The sequence below is a fragment of the Lepisosteus oculatus genome, chromosome 5 (assembly GCF_040954835.1).
Source record: "Lepisosteus oculatus isolate fLepOcu1 chromosome 5, fLepOcu1.hap2, whole genome shotgun sequence".
NCBI lineage: Eukaryota > Metazoa > Chordata > Actinopteri > Semionotiformes > Lepisosteidae > Lepisosteus > Lepisosteus oculatus.
The window spans coordinates 47,890,654-47,906,456 of NC_090700.1; the positions used below are offsets into that span (position 1 = coordinate 47,890,654).

A 15,803-nucleotide genomic window follows, 5' to 3' on the forward strand; every position below is an offset into this window, starting at 1 on the left:
ACAATTCCCTTTCGAAAGCTCTGCACAATTCCCCTCCAGAACACTGTGGTGTGCACATTTTCCTTTCCCGAAGAAAAGACAAACTCCTAATGAGCAAGAAACCCTTAACCTTAAACTCCCCCACAGGGATGCTGGAGAATTACCCACCTGACAGATTTATGTGACACTATTCCATCTTCACAGTGTGACTTTTCTCATTAGGAATAAAACCGCTGCAGCGGTAAGTCAGGAATATGGCCCATAGGGTACAAAATCAACACTCTTGCTCGGTCATCTCTCGTCAGAGGAAAAGCCAGGGCTAATTTACAGTGAAGCTCCTGCCTGCCAGTTTAGGGTTTTAGCTCATGTGAGGACAGAGGGAAGGCTGAAAACAAGGGGTCCATCTAGCTTGTTTAGTTTGCAGTAGTGATTTGTTCCCAGATGAACCCCTCCAATGGCTTTCGTTGTCTGTGTAAACATTCAAGTTAATATAGCGTGTGGTACATTTTGCGGTCAGTTGAAACAGAAGCCTGCACCCATGTGGGGTGTTGAGAAAGGGGCTCCCACTGGGACGGAACCTGCTGATCTATCTATCTAGCGATCACACTGATTGATGGGCTGGCTGATTAACCCTTTCAGTGCAACGCCACTGGGTGTCTAAGAGTATCTGTGCTGCGGTGTGCAGGAGTGACTGACGTGACACACTCCGAGGTGTAGTGTTCAGGGAGTTGAGAGTAGGGATGTTTAAACTGATCTGCAGTAGCACCTGGATTTAACATGAGGGTTATGCGACATGGTGGTGCAATACATGCAGACATAACTGCCTTAAACCAGTAGTGTCGTGCTGTTATTTCCATTTTATTTTGGGCTTCTGTGGTCCAAATGAAAAGAATTTTGCTTCGCCCCAGAGCTCTGGAACTCTTTCCCTACGGATATCAGAGAGTCACCTTCCCTGAGCTCTTTCACATCTATACTGAAAACCCGGTTCTTCAGAAGTGCTTTTATTTAACTGGTTCTCTGTGTCCCTTAGTTTTCCATATCCCATTTTCTGTCTCCTCTCAATGTGTATTTTCTGTTGCTCTATTAAGTGCTTTGGGAAGCCACTTTTAAAGGAGCTACATAAAAATAAAGCTTATTAGCTGTAGTAGCTGTAGTAGCTGTAGTAGTTGTAGTAGTATAGTAGTAACTGTAGTAGTAAATTACGGATCCTCGCAAGTACAGAATAAGAAACCCAGGTCCCCTGAGGACGTTTAAGGAAAGCAGAATCTGAAAAAAGTTTTTCTGGTGACGTGTCTTTTCAAGACCAGTTTCACAGTCACTGTACCTGAGGCTCTGGCCAAAAAAATAGTTGTTTTTTTTAAAGAATTCGTTTCAAATTGTGCGTGGATTTTTGTCATACCCACCCAATGTAGTCCGTACCTCGCAGCTAGGAACTCTGCAGCCCCACGTGGGGGTATTTACACTGCCACCGTCTGGGGTGTGCGGTAGAGTTTTGGTTGGGCTTATTTTAGGGTACATTGGAAGTTGAATTGGTTGACTCCAGTGCTGCCGTACAGTTTTACTAGGGAACTCTCCGGCCTGTGGTAGGCAGTGCTACGGGAGGAGCTGCAGTGCCATTGGGGTAGCAGTGGAGTGTGTGGAGCAGGGAGAGGGCAGGACAGGAGGACCTGTGTAGAGGCCTGAGTCTCCCTGGAAATTATATAAACAAATGAAGGTCTTGGGGGGGGCGGGGGAGCTGTGAAGCCGTCACTGTGCTCTGTTAAGGTGTTCCCAGAGCGTTCTCCTGCCCCAGTGAATTCTGCCCTTCACTCACACTGGGCACTGCTGGCTTGCCTGATGACGCTAGCAGAAACACACAGCAGCCCGGCCGCCTGCGTTTTAACTGCTTTGTCTTCTTTCAAGCCAAACATTAAACATATTATTAACCTTTGCTCCTCACACTGCTCTTGAAGCCCCATTGAAAAGAATAGAAATTCCTGACTTGTTCCACCACCAGCCCTGCCGAGGGCTTGTTTGTCTCCAAGAGGAGGAGGAGGTCTGTGCAGTGAACGCAGGCAAGGACAGACGCCTTGGTTTAAATGAACAATCGACTCGCATTCCTGCAGGACATTTATAGTTAGGGCATGAAACTGTGAAATGACTGAAACCAAAGGATTTTATAGATTTATCCTTTGTTATTTATGTGGACTTGCTGCAGTAGTGACTGGTATGCAGCACAGCAACAAGCACAGACACAGGTGGAATACACTATAGGCTGTACTTTTGCTGTGGGTTGATTGTGCTCATTTTAATATGACGGGGCCTCCTTGCGAATGAAGCAGAAAAGAAAAATGCCGAGCAAACAAAAACGCAGACCACTCTTTTGTCTTTGTAGGCAACAGTGAGCTCTAAATGCATCCAAGTCAAACTTTTCAGCTCTCGCAAGAGAAAAAGGCTTTCTGGCTTTGGACCGGGTTCCAATTTTTTGGTTAAGTCTGAAAGGAGTCGTCGAGTTGGAATTTGCTAATGCCCCACATGGGCCTCAAATGATGGGGGAGCTTTTTTTCCAGTTTCTGTTCTTTTTCTCTGCAGTTCTCTGAAGAGCTTAATGGGTGTTGTAATAAAACTGACTGTGAGGCTCTGTCATGACGGACCAGAGCCTTTCCAAACCCTTAGCTAATAAGAGCCTTTCTTTCCATCGCAGAAGGACAGAACACTGACAGAACGACCTCTCGAGGCTTTTTGTCTCGGTGCAAGAACGGCTCTGCTCTCCAAGTTCAGCCCCAGCTAATCTTCTCGCACTGCGCTCAAGTGGAGAAAAAACACATCTTTCCATTTCGCCTGTTCTGGCCCGCGCTGCCTCGTGCTCGATGTGCAGCTCGTTGAACTTTTTGGAGAAAACGGGCAGCAAACATGTTGCGCTGGAGCACAAAGCCGCGAAGGCTGCCCTGCGTGTTTTGCACATGGCTTTTGGCCAGTTTCTCGAAGCAAGGGAAAAGAAGGAGGTGGAGGAAGTGCAAATGGAGATATCTGAAAAGGGGCATCTGTAGCGCTCCACCTTAAAGGAGCGTAGTTAATGGAGAGGGAGGTCATTACAGCCCATGGAGGCAGGAAAATGAAAGGAATGGGGCCACAGGCTCTGGGTTTTAAATCCTCTGTGTCAATAGACTCTCTGAAGCAAAATAATGGCATCACTCTGTGTGCGAGTTAATCAGAGCTGATAGCATGAAGGCTGGGGTCAGGGGGTTGCGGGCCTGTGCAGAGTTGTCAGGGAGCTGAATGCCGTCCCCCGAGCCGGTGCTGACCGATGGGGCACCCCCCGCCTGGGCCACGGAACCCCCAGACCCAGGGCCCGGACCGTCTGGAATGTGGGCAGGGGGGCTGGGGGGTGGAGGTGTCATTGGTGGAGGTTGGTGGTTGGGGGGGGATGAGAATTTGACAGGAGTGTCTTTAATGATAGTCTTCCTCTTGGTTTCTCTCGAGGCTCTTCGGATTATTTTTTTTTGAGAAGGATGTCGTTTCTCTCCCAGGTTAAAAGTGAGACTCGCTTTTTTTTATTTTAAATTTCATCTGAAGGTTCCCAGGGCACGAGTGTTGCATATACCTGTGACCTAGACAGAGGAGGTTAATGTGACCCATAAAGCCATAAAGATTCAATTTTAACTTCACAGACACTCGAGATTTGTTTTTAGATCTGTTTGGAGATACGACAAAGTCCATTTCAGCAGAGGCTCTCGGGTTTTGGAAGGAATGTGGACATGAGAGGGTGTCCACAGTGCACGGAGTCACTAATGAAGCCCAGGTGCTGGTCTTGTCCCTGCTGGTTCACTCTGAGCTCAGGTCTTAGTGCTTCCCTGGTCTGACGTTAAAACAGTGACTCCAGCCTCTGGGCGACCAGCTCTGGGGGAGCTGGGGGGCAGGTGGGAGGGGAGCCCAGTCCACATGGAGTTTTCCACACAGTGCAGGGCTTCCTGTTGACGTTTGTCACAACCTGGCCCTCTTCTGCCCCAGATCAGATGAACCCAAGCTGGGACTGACCCTCCTGTTTTCCATGTCATTGCTTTGCACTTCGTAGTTCGTTGATGCTGGTACTACAGACCCCCTGTCCTTTTTGTGTTTGAAGTCATTTATTGGCGTCTATTCATGAGATCAGACTCTCGGTAGCGTGAAAGCTACACTGTGAGGCTCCCCCTACCCCGTAGTGCTCATTCTCCTTCTCCCTTTCCCTCTCACCCTCTCCTGTGTAATGGGCCCTGAGACCGGCAGGCAGTAGTGTGTGTGTCCAGGGAAGACAGAGGTGTGTCTGAGGAAGCATGATTTATCTCAGCCTGCAAGGCAGCAGGGCTGAGTGAATACTAATCCATCGAAACGTTCCTTTTATGCGTGAAACCTGCATTACCATGGCGATTTCGTGGTGGCTAGGTTTTGTTGCTGTTCCTCGCTCAGTCTGGAGCAGCACGCTGCACCTCTGGCGAACTGGCAGGAGGGATCTCAAGTTCTCCTGACCGACGTGGAGTTCTGGATTTCACTAATCGCGCTAACGTCTTCATTTTTTCCAAATCAGTGTCGGTGTTCACAGCAGTTGTGCGTGCTAACAGCTAATGGATTGCAGACCTACTGTATTCCGACTGTAAATGAGCTTATTCAGTTGTGTATTGCGATTATATTTTTGAGTCTGACTTTAGGTGTCACCAAGTGATTATGTTGTGTTCTTTTCATTCTCTCTGCCTGGGCTCCAGGTATCCAGAACTCCTTAGGGATTCCTGGCCAGTGAAGAAGAGCTTGCTGTAGTTCACCAGCCATTCTGCAACTGAATGTTTTTACACGGTCCTGCTACACTGGCCAGCTACACTATATTACCATAGGCTCCCTCCCCAGTGTTATCTGGGCCACTCAGTTTCTGCGTGGCGTGGCTCTGCACATATTTCAGATTTGCTAAAAACAGCTCCCAAGCCAAGAGCTTGTTCCGCACATGTCCGTGTGCAGCAGGCTGGACCCACTGCTTTCGTGACCATGCCCCTCCCCACCCCCATCACACCAGCCCTGATATTTATACCCGGCAGAATGGATCTGTGTGCGCGCACGCTGCCTAACTGTGTATTTATACATTGCTTTAATTTCAGTACGGTTCTGTATTTATAGGAGAGACATCTGTTGCAAACAATAAACTTGACGCTAATCCCCTTAAACTTAATCCTTCCTTTTAGCTCGGCTGTTTACACGCGGCGCGGCGTAACCCGAGCCTCGCCTTTTTGTTTCTGTTTCAGGTTCTCGTTAATAAGCATCCTGTCTGTCTGTCTCCTCTCCCCCCCCGCCTTTAGATGCCAGCCTGTCTCCCGACGCTCCGAAGCAGAGCCACTGGTGTAACGTGGCGTACTGGGAGCACCGCACGCGCGTGGGCCGCCTCTACACAGTGTACGAGCACTCCGTCAGCATCTTCTACGACCTACCTCAAGGCAACGGCTTCTGCCTGGGCCAGCTCAGCCTGGAGCACCGCAGCCACACCGTCCAAAGGACTCGTGGGAAAATCGGCTACGGGATCCTGCTCAGCAAGGAGCCCGACGGCGTCTGGGCCTACAACCGCAGCGAGCACCCCATCTTCGTCAACTCGCCCACGCTGGACATTCCCAACTGCCGGACGCTGATCGTGCGCAAGGTGATGCCGGGGTACTCCATCAAAGTCTTCGACTACGAGAGGTCTTGCCTGCTGCAGCACGGCGCCGACCCGGATTACGCGGACGGGCCCTACGACCCCAACAGCGTCCGGATCAGCTTTGCCAAGGGCTGGGGGCCCTGCTACTCGAGACAGTTCATCACATCCTGCCCCTGCTGGCTGGAGATCCTCCTGAACAATCACAGATAACACTCCCGCCCCCGCCCAGCAGGGGGCACACCAACACCCAGACAGAACACTTCCCACAAAAGAAAACTATCCCAAATATCATCTACCTAGATTTAATATAAAGTTTTATATATTATATGAAATATATATTATACTTGTAAATACGGAGTCATTTTTACAACGTAATTATTTATGTATGGTGCAATGTGTATATGGACAAGTTAAGAAAATGAAAAATGCACTTTGGCTTATATATATATAAAATCTTTCAGTACCATATTGAAAAATTATACAGCAAAAAAAAGGGTGAGCCTGGTTTTGTTGTATAGTTTTCGTATACTATTAATACCCAGACAAAAAAGCTAACACCCATTCACACATTCATAATAAAGTATTTGCATAATAACTGTTTTCTGGGGTTGTGTCAGTTCTTCATTAACTGAGTCCCAGTCCTTTCATTTAGTAAAGGGCTTTTCAGTTAAATAAGGTGTTTCTCTTTTTGCCCAATACAGCTGTCTCCTAAATATCCATGTCTTTAAAAACAATTTCAATTATTCATTAGCCTGTTAAAGGATCAGCGTGGCAGTGACATCTCAAGTATTCTGTTACCGTTTCAGTCCTGTGAGGATCTTTCGGCAGGGCTACTTTGAAAAACTAATTTATCAGATATGGCAATCGGCACGTGTATCAAAGAGACTGCACACTTCACGAGACCCGTGCGTTTGAAATTTCCACTGATTAATCTAGGTCATGTTTGTTTGCTTTAAAGATTGGCCATGTGTTTGAAATGCTTGCATGTTAATAATTTAGAGTGGTGGTTGCGTTTTTTCCATGTATGGAGAAACGGTGGAGTTTCTTTTCAACCTCAGTGTGGGAAACGAGTGCAGGTTTTTATCTTCTTGTCCGATCTAGTTTCTCCTGGCCCTGCTGCAGCCACGGACTGGGAATGCCTGTGTTTGTTTCATGTCGGAGTGTTTGTCACCATGCCGTGTTGAGAATGGTGTCGGACCTGGGTGTGAGACTGAAAGTCTCGGCCACTGGAGTCTGAGGAGTCTGGGAGGGCGCGGGGAAAGATCACGTTTCTCCACTGTGCTGGACAGGGGCTGAGGCTGTGTATTGGGAAGGCCAGTAGGAGTTGGTTGCAAGGAATAGGTGGTGGGAAAAGTTGAGGAGGGGGGGGGTCTGTCTTTGAGGAAGACATTCAAAAGCTGCCCTGGCCAAAGCACAAAATTTACTCCTCAAAAGGTTTAAGGATCTCAATCTAGCAAAATTACTTTTTTAACCAAAACATGGCTTGGGTAATATCCAGGATCATTTTTTTTTCAGTTGAAACAGTTTAATATTTCGCACCAGAGCGAGAAAAAACATTTTGTTTGCAAAAAAAACCTTTCCTCCTCTACACGTCTACAAGGACGATGACGTTTTTCGCTCACATTGTTAAAGCTGACTCTACAGGATCCTTTAAGAAATGACATCAAGCTCCTCACAACCAAAGGAACGAAGTGAGTCACCTGGGCTCATCTAGTCTGGAACCTTTTTTCTGTTTGTATAAGCTCTCCCCCAGCCCTGCTGGGCATGTGGTTGCAGCGCAGTAGCCGGTCGGTCACAGGGTGAAGATCATGCAGCTGCTACAGGAGGGCAGCACACTCTGTCCAGGTGACACCTGCTTCTGCCTGGTGCCAGAACTCCCTCGCGCACACCTCTCTCCCCTTCGCCCCCCTGCGCCCCTCTGCAGTTCGGAGTGAATGGGGGTGCAGGTGAGAGGTCGGAGAAGCTAACCGAACCGCATGGCCTCGCCGGAGTTATCTGCTGTGAGCTCCACTTTGCTACCAGATCTCAGACAAAAGCTCTTCAGCGAGCTGGCCCGACGTTAATGTATGGTTTGTGGTTTCCTGGCAGCGCCGGCCACTCGGCCTGCAGCACAATGGGCGTAATGTTGTAGTCGTCCAAGGGTGGCCAAAACTGCTGGCGCCCCTGTCAAGTTTCAATGCACTTACTTGATCGTCCGTACAGACACCCCGAGCACGAAACCTGTGAGACGGCAGTTGAGCTTAAGCCAGGGAGGATGTGGGAGAAACCCGCTTCCTTCCTAATTGGTGGGGCTGGTTGGAAAGGTAGTGGTGTGGAGGGTGGTGGTACACCAAGTCAATGAAGTGAGTTAAAGCTCTGCTTGTAGAAGGACAGGCTATTACTGAGCACTATTCTAAGATTGCATCAGGTTTTTTTTTCCTAATGAAAGAACAAGATTGCAGATTTTTCAATGGGATGATTTAAGACTTTTTTTAGCATGCTTTTATTTCCTTTAAAAAAAAATGGCAAACGTAGCTTGGTGGAAAAGGCTACCCGCACCCAAGGAACACCCCCAGAGCTCCTTTCTCCTTCATCGGCCGAACAGCAGAGTCTTCTTGCACTCCAGTGATCAGCAAGACACCACTGGAGGAAATGATGCTGCTCTTAACGAATGCTTTTTCTGTCTGTATTGTGGGAAAAACGCCCAAGTCGCCACTGAAAGGAGCTGGCAGACGATTATATGGGGTACAGTGAAACTGAAACGCATAGCGCACTGATTACACAACTAACCACAGTGAGTACGTGGGCCCAGTTAGACTTGAGTGGGGCGTTCTACAGAGTTTATTGAATACACATTGCATCTTTGGGAAAGCATCCTGTATTTTTCAAGAGAAAACGATCGCGGCAATTTTTGTAAAATGTTTGCTTTCAGAGGAAGACGAAGGACGTGCAAATGTTTTCAACGTCTTGCCTGCGGGAATGGGATTAATTAGCAGGCCGTTCCTTCCATTCAATTTTTTTAGGGAGAGGAAACAATTGCTTTCTATCTGACCAGTCTGATGAACAATTCTGCTCAGTTTTTAACACCTGCGCAACATCTTTTGACATTTCTTCTTGATTGAGTTTCTCATCGAGGTGGGGCTGCACATTGGTGGGGAGCCCCCATTACCTGTAAAGCACTTTGAGGGAAGTTAATAATTAATAATTATTATTAATGTAATTTTACATAAACTTATAACAATTAATATAGAAGACTTTATCCATATATGTGACAAAATGCTGCAGTTTTCTTTATACTGGTATAGTCTTCTGCTTTTCTGCTAGCCAGTACACCACTTCTGGAAGTTGCCCTTGATAAACGGTTTAAAGGATTACATAATCATCCCTAATTGGAATAATAATAATTATAATAATAATTGCTTACACTTATATAGCGCTTTTCTAGACACTCCACTCAAAGCACTTTACAGGTAATGGGGTCTGCCCTCCACCACCACCAATGTGAAGCATCCACCTTACTGTATGCACAATACACTTACTGTATGCATGGGCTTGCCTATACTGTGTGAAAGCAGGTGTTTGTGTATTTCTTCAGAGGTGGATTATGGAAACTGTCAGATCATGGTCCTCATCTTGCCAATGCCTCACTGTGTTCCAGAGGCTGGGGCGCTAAGGCTGCCCCTCCGGCTTGGCATCTCTGTGGAACAGCGGTTCGGGAGTGTGCGCAATCCATCTTGTTCGTTCCGAGCTGGCTCTGCGGTATTTATATCGCTCCACCACCCTTCTTTTTAAAACTTGCTTCCTTTGTAAGATTCTGGAGGACCCTGTGTTCCAAATCAAATCAATCCACATTGCCCTTGTGCATGTGGTGAATGGTGTGCCCTGACCTCTGCAAGCCAGACTATTGTAGGTTCTTATGCCATGTACTGTCTCTGGCTCAGAGGTATGCTATTCTAAGTCCACATACTGTAAATGTGGACTTAGAATAGCATACCTGTAAATGTAGAGACCATGAAGAACTTCCAGGTATGTTAACGAGTTCTAGACGAGGGACTCCAATCCTGATCAATTTAACTGTGATTAATAAAAGAGGGAAGATGTGGAGATGTGGAGTGATTTAGAGAGAATTTTGGAGCATAAACCAGAAATATTCTTCATCCCCCAAGGACCAGCATTCCTTTTCCTGAAGCATTACTTGTCGAATTGATCAATCGTTTAAACGAGTTTGCCTGGAATCTGGAGTTTGCTGGAATCTGGAAGCTCCACTGTGTCCGTTATCATTATCATTGACATGAGGCATTATGGACTATTGATGGCCCTAATCCCCTTGCTTTTTCCTCTCTATGGGAGGTGGCACAGAAGCTGAGAAGTATGAAGAATTGATCTTTGTGATCCGCTCCACTTCTTCCCCTCTTTCCTGTTGTAATTGCACCAGCAGTGTGTTCTCTTGGATCATCGGATCAATCGACCTACTGTCGGGTTCTCTCTTGTAACGTTCCTGCGCAGGCTGCTTCACAAACGAGAGCACATCCATGCCAGCTCTGGAAGAAGGATGCAAATGGACGTTTATCACAGCATGTAAGAACAGGGGCTGCTGGTCTCATACTGTATCTTGAGGGATGGCATTTCAAATCATAGGGAGATTTTACTGGGCTTTGCAGTTTCACGTTCTTGCTTCTTTGGCTTCTATGTGGCATGCTTCTAGTTCATCTTCTTCAAAGCATTTATAAGTCATCTGCACTGTGCTACACACAATCCCACCTTTAACCATGGTAGCCTTAATCATGACCATAACCCCCTTAGAAAGTGTTGCAGAGAGTTTGGCTATTCAGAGTTTTATTGCTTTGGAACGCCAGGCCAGGTGGAAGTCTTGAAAGACAGGAGGAGGATTCGGTGGTGTAGGCTGCCCAGAGGAAGCTCTCCTGGCGAGACGGTCTCTAGCGGGATTGGGAGCGTCTGTGGGGTGTGATGAAGACTGGGGGCAGGATGGGAGCGCTGTGGACAGAGACTGAGATTAGCTGTGGGGAGGAGTGAAACTGCAGCCCAGAGCTGCTGGCTGAGGACTCCAGCTACTATTCAGTCTGATGAAAAGATAAAGCACATCTGGAGGGAATACAAATGCCATGAAGTAATAGCATGTTTAAGGCAAAAAAATGACACGCAAATTGTAGGTAATGCTTCCTGTCGTCTTCTCCCCCCTCCCCCCTCTGACGAGCATGCGCTTTTAAAGGTGGGAGAGCTCTGCCACCTCGGGTGAGGACTTTTAATTACAGATCTCCCCAGTCCGTCTACTTGCCCATGTAGGCTGGGGCTGGCTCCGACAGGCTAGAGAACTGAGTGCGAGGCAGGGGGGCCGGCAGCCCTGGGAAACAGGGATGCTGAAGGGGGATTGTGCGTTGTGCACTGCTGTGGATTGAGAATAAGGACACCATAGAGGATAAACGGATTATCTGATTGCAAAATGCTTTGATGTCGCCTGTATGTAAAATGCTAAATGCACAAGTCTCAGTACCTGTGTGGATATCTCCCAGCCACCCGCCCTAGATCAGAAGGCCTCAGCATCATTAGCAAGTGTGACCCTGACTAGGATGGGAAACCTGGGAAAGCTCAGATTGCTGTTGGAAGAGGTATTACTGGAGCCAGTAGGGGGCGCTCACCCAACGATCTGTGTAAGTCCTAATGCCCCAGTATAGTGACGAGGACACTGTACTGTAAAAAGGCGCCGTCCTTTGGATGAGACATAAAACCGAGGTCCTGACTCTCTGCGGTCATTAAGAATCCCAGGGCATTCCTCGAAAAGAGTAGGGGTACTACCCTGGCGTCCTCCCCAAACATCCTATTGGCCTCCAAATAATCCCCATCTATGAACTAGTTTCATCACTCTGTTCTCCTCCCCACTGATAACTCGTGTGTGGTGAGTGTTCTGGCGCACTATGGCTGCCATCGCATCATCCAGGTGGGGCTGCACACTGGTGGTGGTGGAGGGGAGTCCCCATTACCTGTAAAGCGCTTTAAAAGGAGTGAGCAAAAAAGCAGTATATAAGTGTAAGGAACTTGAACTTGAACTTGAACTTTATTGCCATATGTAACCGGTACTGGTACAATGGAATTCTTACTTACAGAAAGTCTCTCGATTGTAAAACAAGTGTAAAAACAAAACAAAGTGCAAACAGTGCATCAAGACAATGTGCAAACAATAGACAATGTGCAAGTAAACATGCAGGCAGTTTGAATGTAAACAATACAGACATGTAAACAATGACTGGAGACGTACAATAAATAAATTACAATGAGGTAGATGGTGATGGTGTGGGTGTGGTCCGAGGGGGATGGCTAAATGTGTTCGCCAGTCTCACTGCTTGTGGATAGAAGCTATTGAAGAATCTAGTGGTAAGTGTCCGTATGCTCTTATATCTCTTGCCTGAGGGCAGTGGGGTGAAGAGCTCATGCCCGGGGTGGTGACTGTCCTCTGTGATGGCCAGAATTCTACCACGGCAGCGGTCCTCGTAGAGCTGTTTAATCTCGGTGAGACCGCAGCCAATGATCTTCTGGGCCATATTGACCATTCTCTGCAGTGCCTTTCTTTCTCGCGAAGAGGTGTTGCCATACCACACGGTGATCCCGTTGGTGAGGACGCTCTCGATAGTGCAGCGGTAGAAGTTCACCAACACATGTATTGGCATCCCCCATCGCTTGAGGCACCTTAAGAAATAAAGGCGCTGCTGAGCCTTCTTCATGATAGAGTCAGTGTTCACAGTCCAGGTTAGATCTTTAGAGATGTGAATTCCCAAAAACCTAAAGCTGGTGACTGTTTCCACTTCCGTTCCATCAATACTGAGTGGGCTGTGAGTGTGTGGCCTGTGTCTCCGAAAGTCCACTATTAGCTCTTTCGTTTTCTTTATGTTCAAGTCCAGGTTATTGCTATGACACCACCTAAGCAGCTGTACAACTTCATCCCTGTAAGTGGACTCGTCATCATCACTGATCAGTCCTATTATAGTGGTGTCATCGGCAAACTTGATGATGCGGTTATTGCTGTGTCTTGCTGTGCAGTCGTGAGTAAATAGGGAGTACAACCTTGGACTCAGACAGCAGCCTTGTGGGGTTCCAGTGCTCAGGGTGAGTGGTGTTGATGTTTTATTGCCTATCCGCACCACCTGTGGTCTCTCGATAAGAAAGTCCAGCAGCCAGTTGCAGACAGAGTTGCACAGACCTAATCCCCTGAGCTTTGTCACCAGTTGACTGGGTATGATGGAATTGAATGCTGAACTGTAGTCCACAAACATGATGATGATGTGGACTACATGATGGTGATGGTGGTATGATGATTATTATTGTTGTAAATAAGCCATAGAGAAACTATAGCTGGCATACAAAAATACATCATACTATGTACTGTAATCCACACAAATACAAAATCCTTATTAAGAACATACACAACAGTATCCTAAAACAGCACATTTATTGGTTACAAAGATGCTAGGTGCTATGAAGTTAAATCAGGCCCTGTTTGTCTACATCTTTGGTACACATAGCTAGTGTCCAGAAACCTTAACCCCAGATTCAGAGAGTAAAAAGTGCACATGATCATTAAGTGTTTTCTACACCTTTTTTAAAACCACAGTTTCAAAAAGATTATAGGCGAGAGGATCCATTCTGCTCATCTAGCCTGTTTGGTGGTTGGTAGCTTATTGACCAGAGGATTTTCTCCAGACATTTCTTGAAAGAAGACAGGGTATCGGCTTTGAAACAGGGGCCAGGCAGCTTGTTCCACATCCCTCTGGGTGACATGGTGCCTCCTGATCTCAGTTTTATAATGCACTTTGCCAAAGTTTCCACTTGTGTCCTCTGGTTTGTTGAAGAAGAAGCCCCCTGGCTCGACTGTGTCATTGTCTTTGAAGACATTAAAGACTTGGATACAAAGTGTCCCACTGCTCTTCTTCAACGGATACTTCTATCCAATAAATAAACAACTATCGTAAAAGTTCTGAAAAGCCGTTCTGATGGGCTGAAGGTGTTCTGATGGAGCTGCTGCGCTGGGAGGGATGATGGGTCGCTCTCTCACTCTGTGCTCCTCTTTGAACCTCCTGCCCCCTGTCTTTCTCCGGCTCCTCCCCCTGTCAGTCTCTGTGGTCTGGTGATGTTTACACCAAGAGCTTCGGTCTTAATTGATCACATACGGTATTGCGCGACCTCCCCTCTGGCCGGTGGTCCTTCGCTGTGTCTGTTCCCCGTCCGCAGCTGGCAGGCTGGGGAGTGGCCAGGGCACCCACATAACACCCCTCCTGAGCATTGTGTGGCACTCTCTTCATGTGTGCTGACTGCGGCACACCGTCGCAAACAGCTGCAGTACACTGGAGCACAGTGCAAACATGGTCAAGCAAAACAACTGTGGGAAAGAAAATCCATCCTGTACAAATTGCTGCAATGCCAAACGTTTTCTCACCTAGGAGTCAGCCCTCTCTAGGGTTGGAGTCTTCCCTACACTAACTTGTTCATGCTGAGCGTGACACTAGATTAGGGTTTGCAAGATCCATTTAGAAACTCTTTATAACCTGGAATGTATTATATATTATATATTATTATACTGTATATTATAAGTCTTTATGATATTACATGGCTGGCATGGCAGCATAGTGGTTAGTATTGTTGTCTCACAGTGCTGGGGCCCTGGGTTTGATTCCAGACCTGGGGGGCTGTCAGTATGGCGTTTGTCTGTTCATCCTGCTGTCACTTGGGTTCCTCCAGGTGCTCCAGTTTCCTGCCACTGGCCAGAGATATACTGGTACTGTAGGCTAATGGGTTTCTGGGTGAGGTGTGAGTGTGCCCTGTGCTGGACTGGAGTCCTGTCCAGGGTGTATTATGCCTTGTGCCTTTTGCTTGATCTTTGAATAAAAGGTTATGAATGGCTGACTTTTGAAGTTTTCAAATGCACCTCTACTGTATATGATAAGCAATGATCCCAGTGAGCAAAATTCAAAAAGTTCCCAAATATTGTAGGCAGTTCTTGTATAATAGCGCAGAGCTTTAAAACTACCTGAACAAATGAACGGGTGATTCAGTTCAAGCTTGTGTTGTTTATTCCTTTCTTGTGACTGCAGTCCATGGACATGTCAGTTTTACCAGGACAGAACAGGTAGAGACAGAAGCCTCATGCCACTGAGTAATACTGTAATACTCTATATTAGTTGTAAAGTAACACTTCCATGTAATATAGTTAGTCAATCAGAGATTCCATTTATTTGATTCAGAAACGGTGAGGACTTCATCTCAATCCTCTCAGAGTAAAAGTGAGAGCAGGTCGTCTGGTGGCTGACTGAGCAGTACGTTTGGCAATCTCATCTCGACTGAGATCAAATCAAAATGACTAAAAGCCAACTCGATTCACGTCATGAGGGCCAACTATCCATCGCAGCCCAGTGCAGGGGGACTGGCTTCCTGTTTGTGGAAGCGGAGCTCAAGCTGATAACCACGCGGCCCGGAGCCCCCAGAGAAAAACATCCGCCCAGAGTAAACACGCGAGCTGTGTGAGGCGGCGCTCAGCGCGGACAGGCGTCGCCGAACCGGAGCGACTCCGCAGTAACAGAGCCCAGCTCTGCCAGCTCAGGCGCAGTGCCCCGGGCGGATGTGGCATGACCGATTTCTTCACCTAGATTCCTTTGTTGTGCTCACGTTAATGCACTTTACGCATTTACTACGCTTTACTTTTTCATTTCAAGTATTTTTTCTTTACGTCCGATTACTGTTCACACCACCAGGTCTTAATACTTTGTGCCCGGGTACGTGGCCGCAGATTGATAATGTTTGCTTTCCGTGTGCGGGAAATTTCCACGTGTGTGGTGCACGACGCTGACTGGCCTGTAACTTTCACTTTTATCATTAGGCTGTGGCTTTTTGTGTAAACAGAACCTCTTCATTTCCATCAGCCTTGTGCGGAGTGCAATGGAGGTGTGTCAGTCGCACAAGAGAAGGTAACCCAGTGGTCACCCATGCATCCATTTTCAGTAGACTGGTTTGACCAGTAAAGGGATGGGTTTGGCCAGAGCTGAACCCAGCAGACAATGGGCACAAGACTGATTAACTCCCAGATGGGGCACCAGTCCATCTCAGTGCTCACACACATGAAGAACACTTTAGAGACCCTAATTCACCTAGAAAGCACAGTCTTTGAACCTGTACTCAGACATGGAGGGAACATACAAACTCCACACAG

General features: G+C 47.3%; 1 protein-coding gene across 1 annotated transcript in view; it reads left to right on the forward strand.

The window, feature by feature from the left end:
• smad6b (SMAD family member 6b) overlaps positions 1 to 6,211 on the forward strand; it is a 36,930-nt gene extending 30,719 nt beyond the window's left edge. The window contains exon 4 of the mRNA XM_006628736.3: positions 5,280 to 6,211. Coding sequence (XP_006628799.1) covers positions 5,280 to 5,821 — 542 coding nt within the window. The 3' untranslated portion in view covers positions 5,822 to 6,211. The remainder of the gene's footprint in view (positions 1 to 5,279) is intronic.
• The last annotated feature ends 9,592 nt before the right edge of the window (positions 6,212 to 15,803 follow it).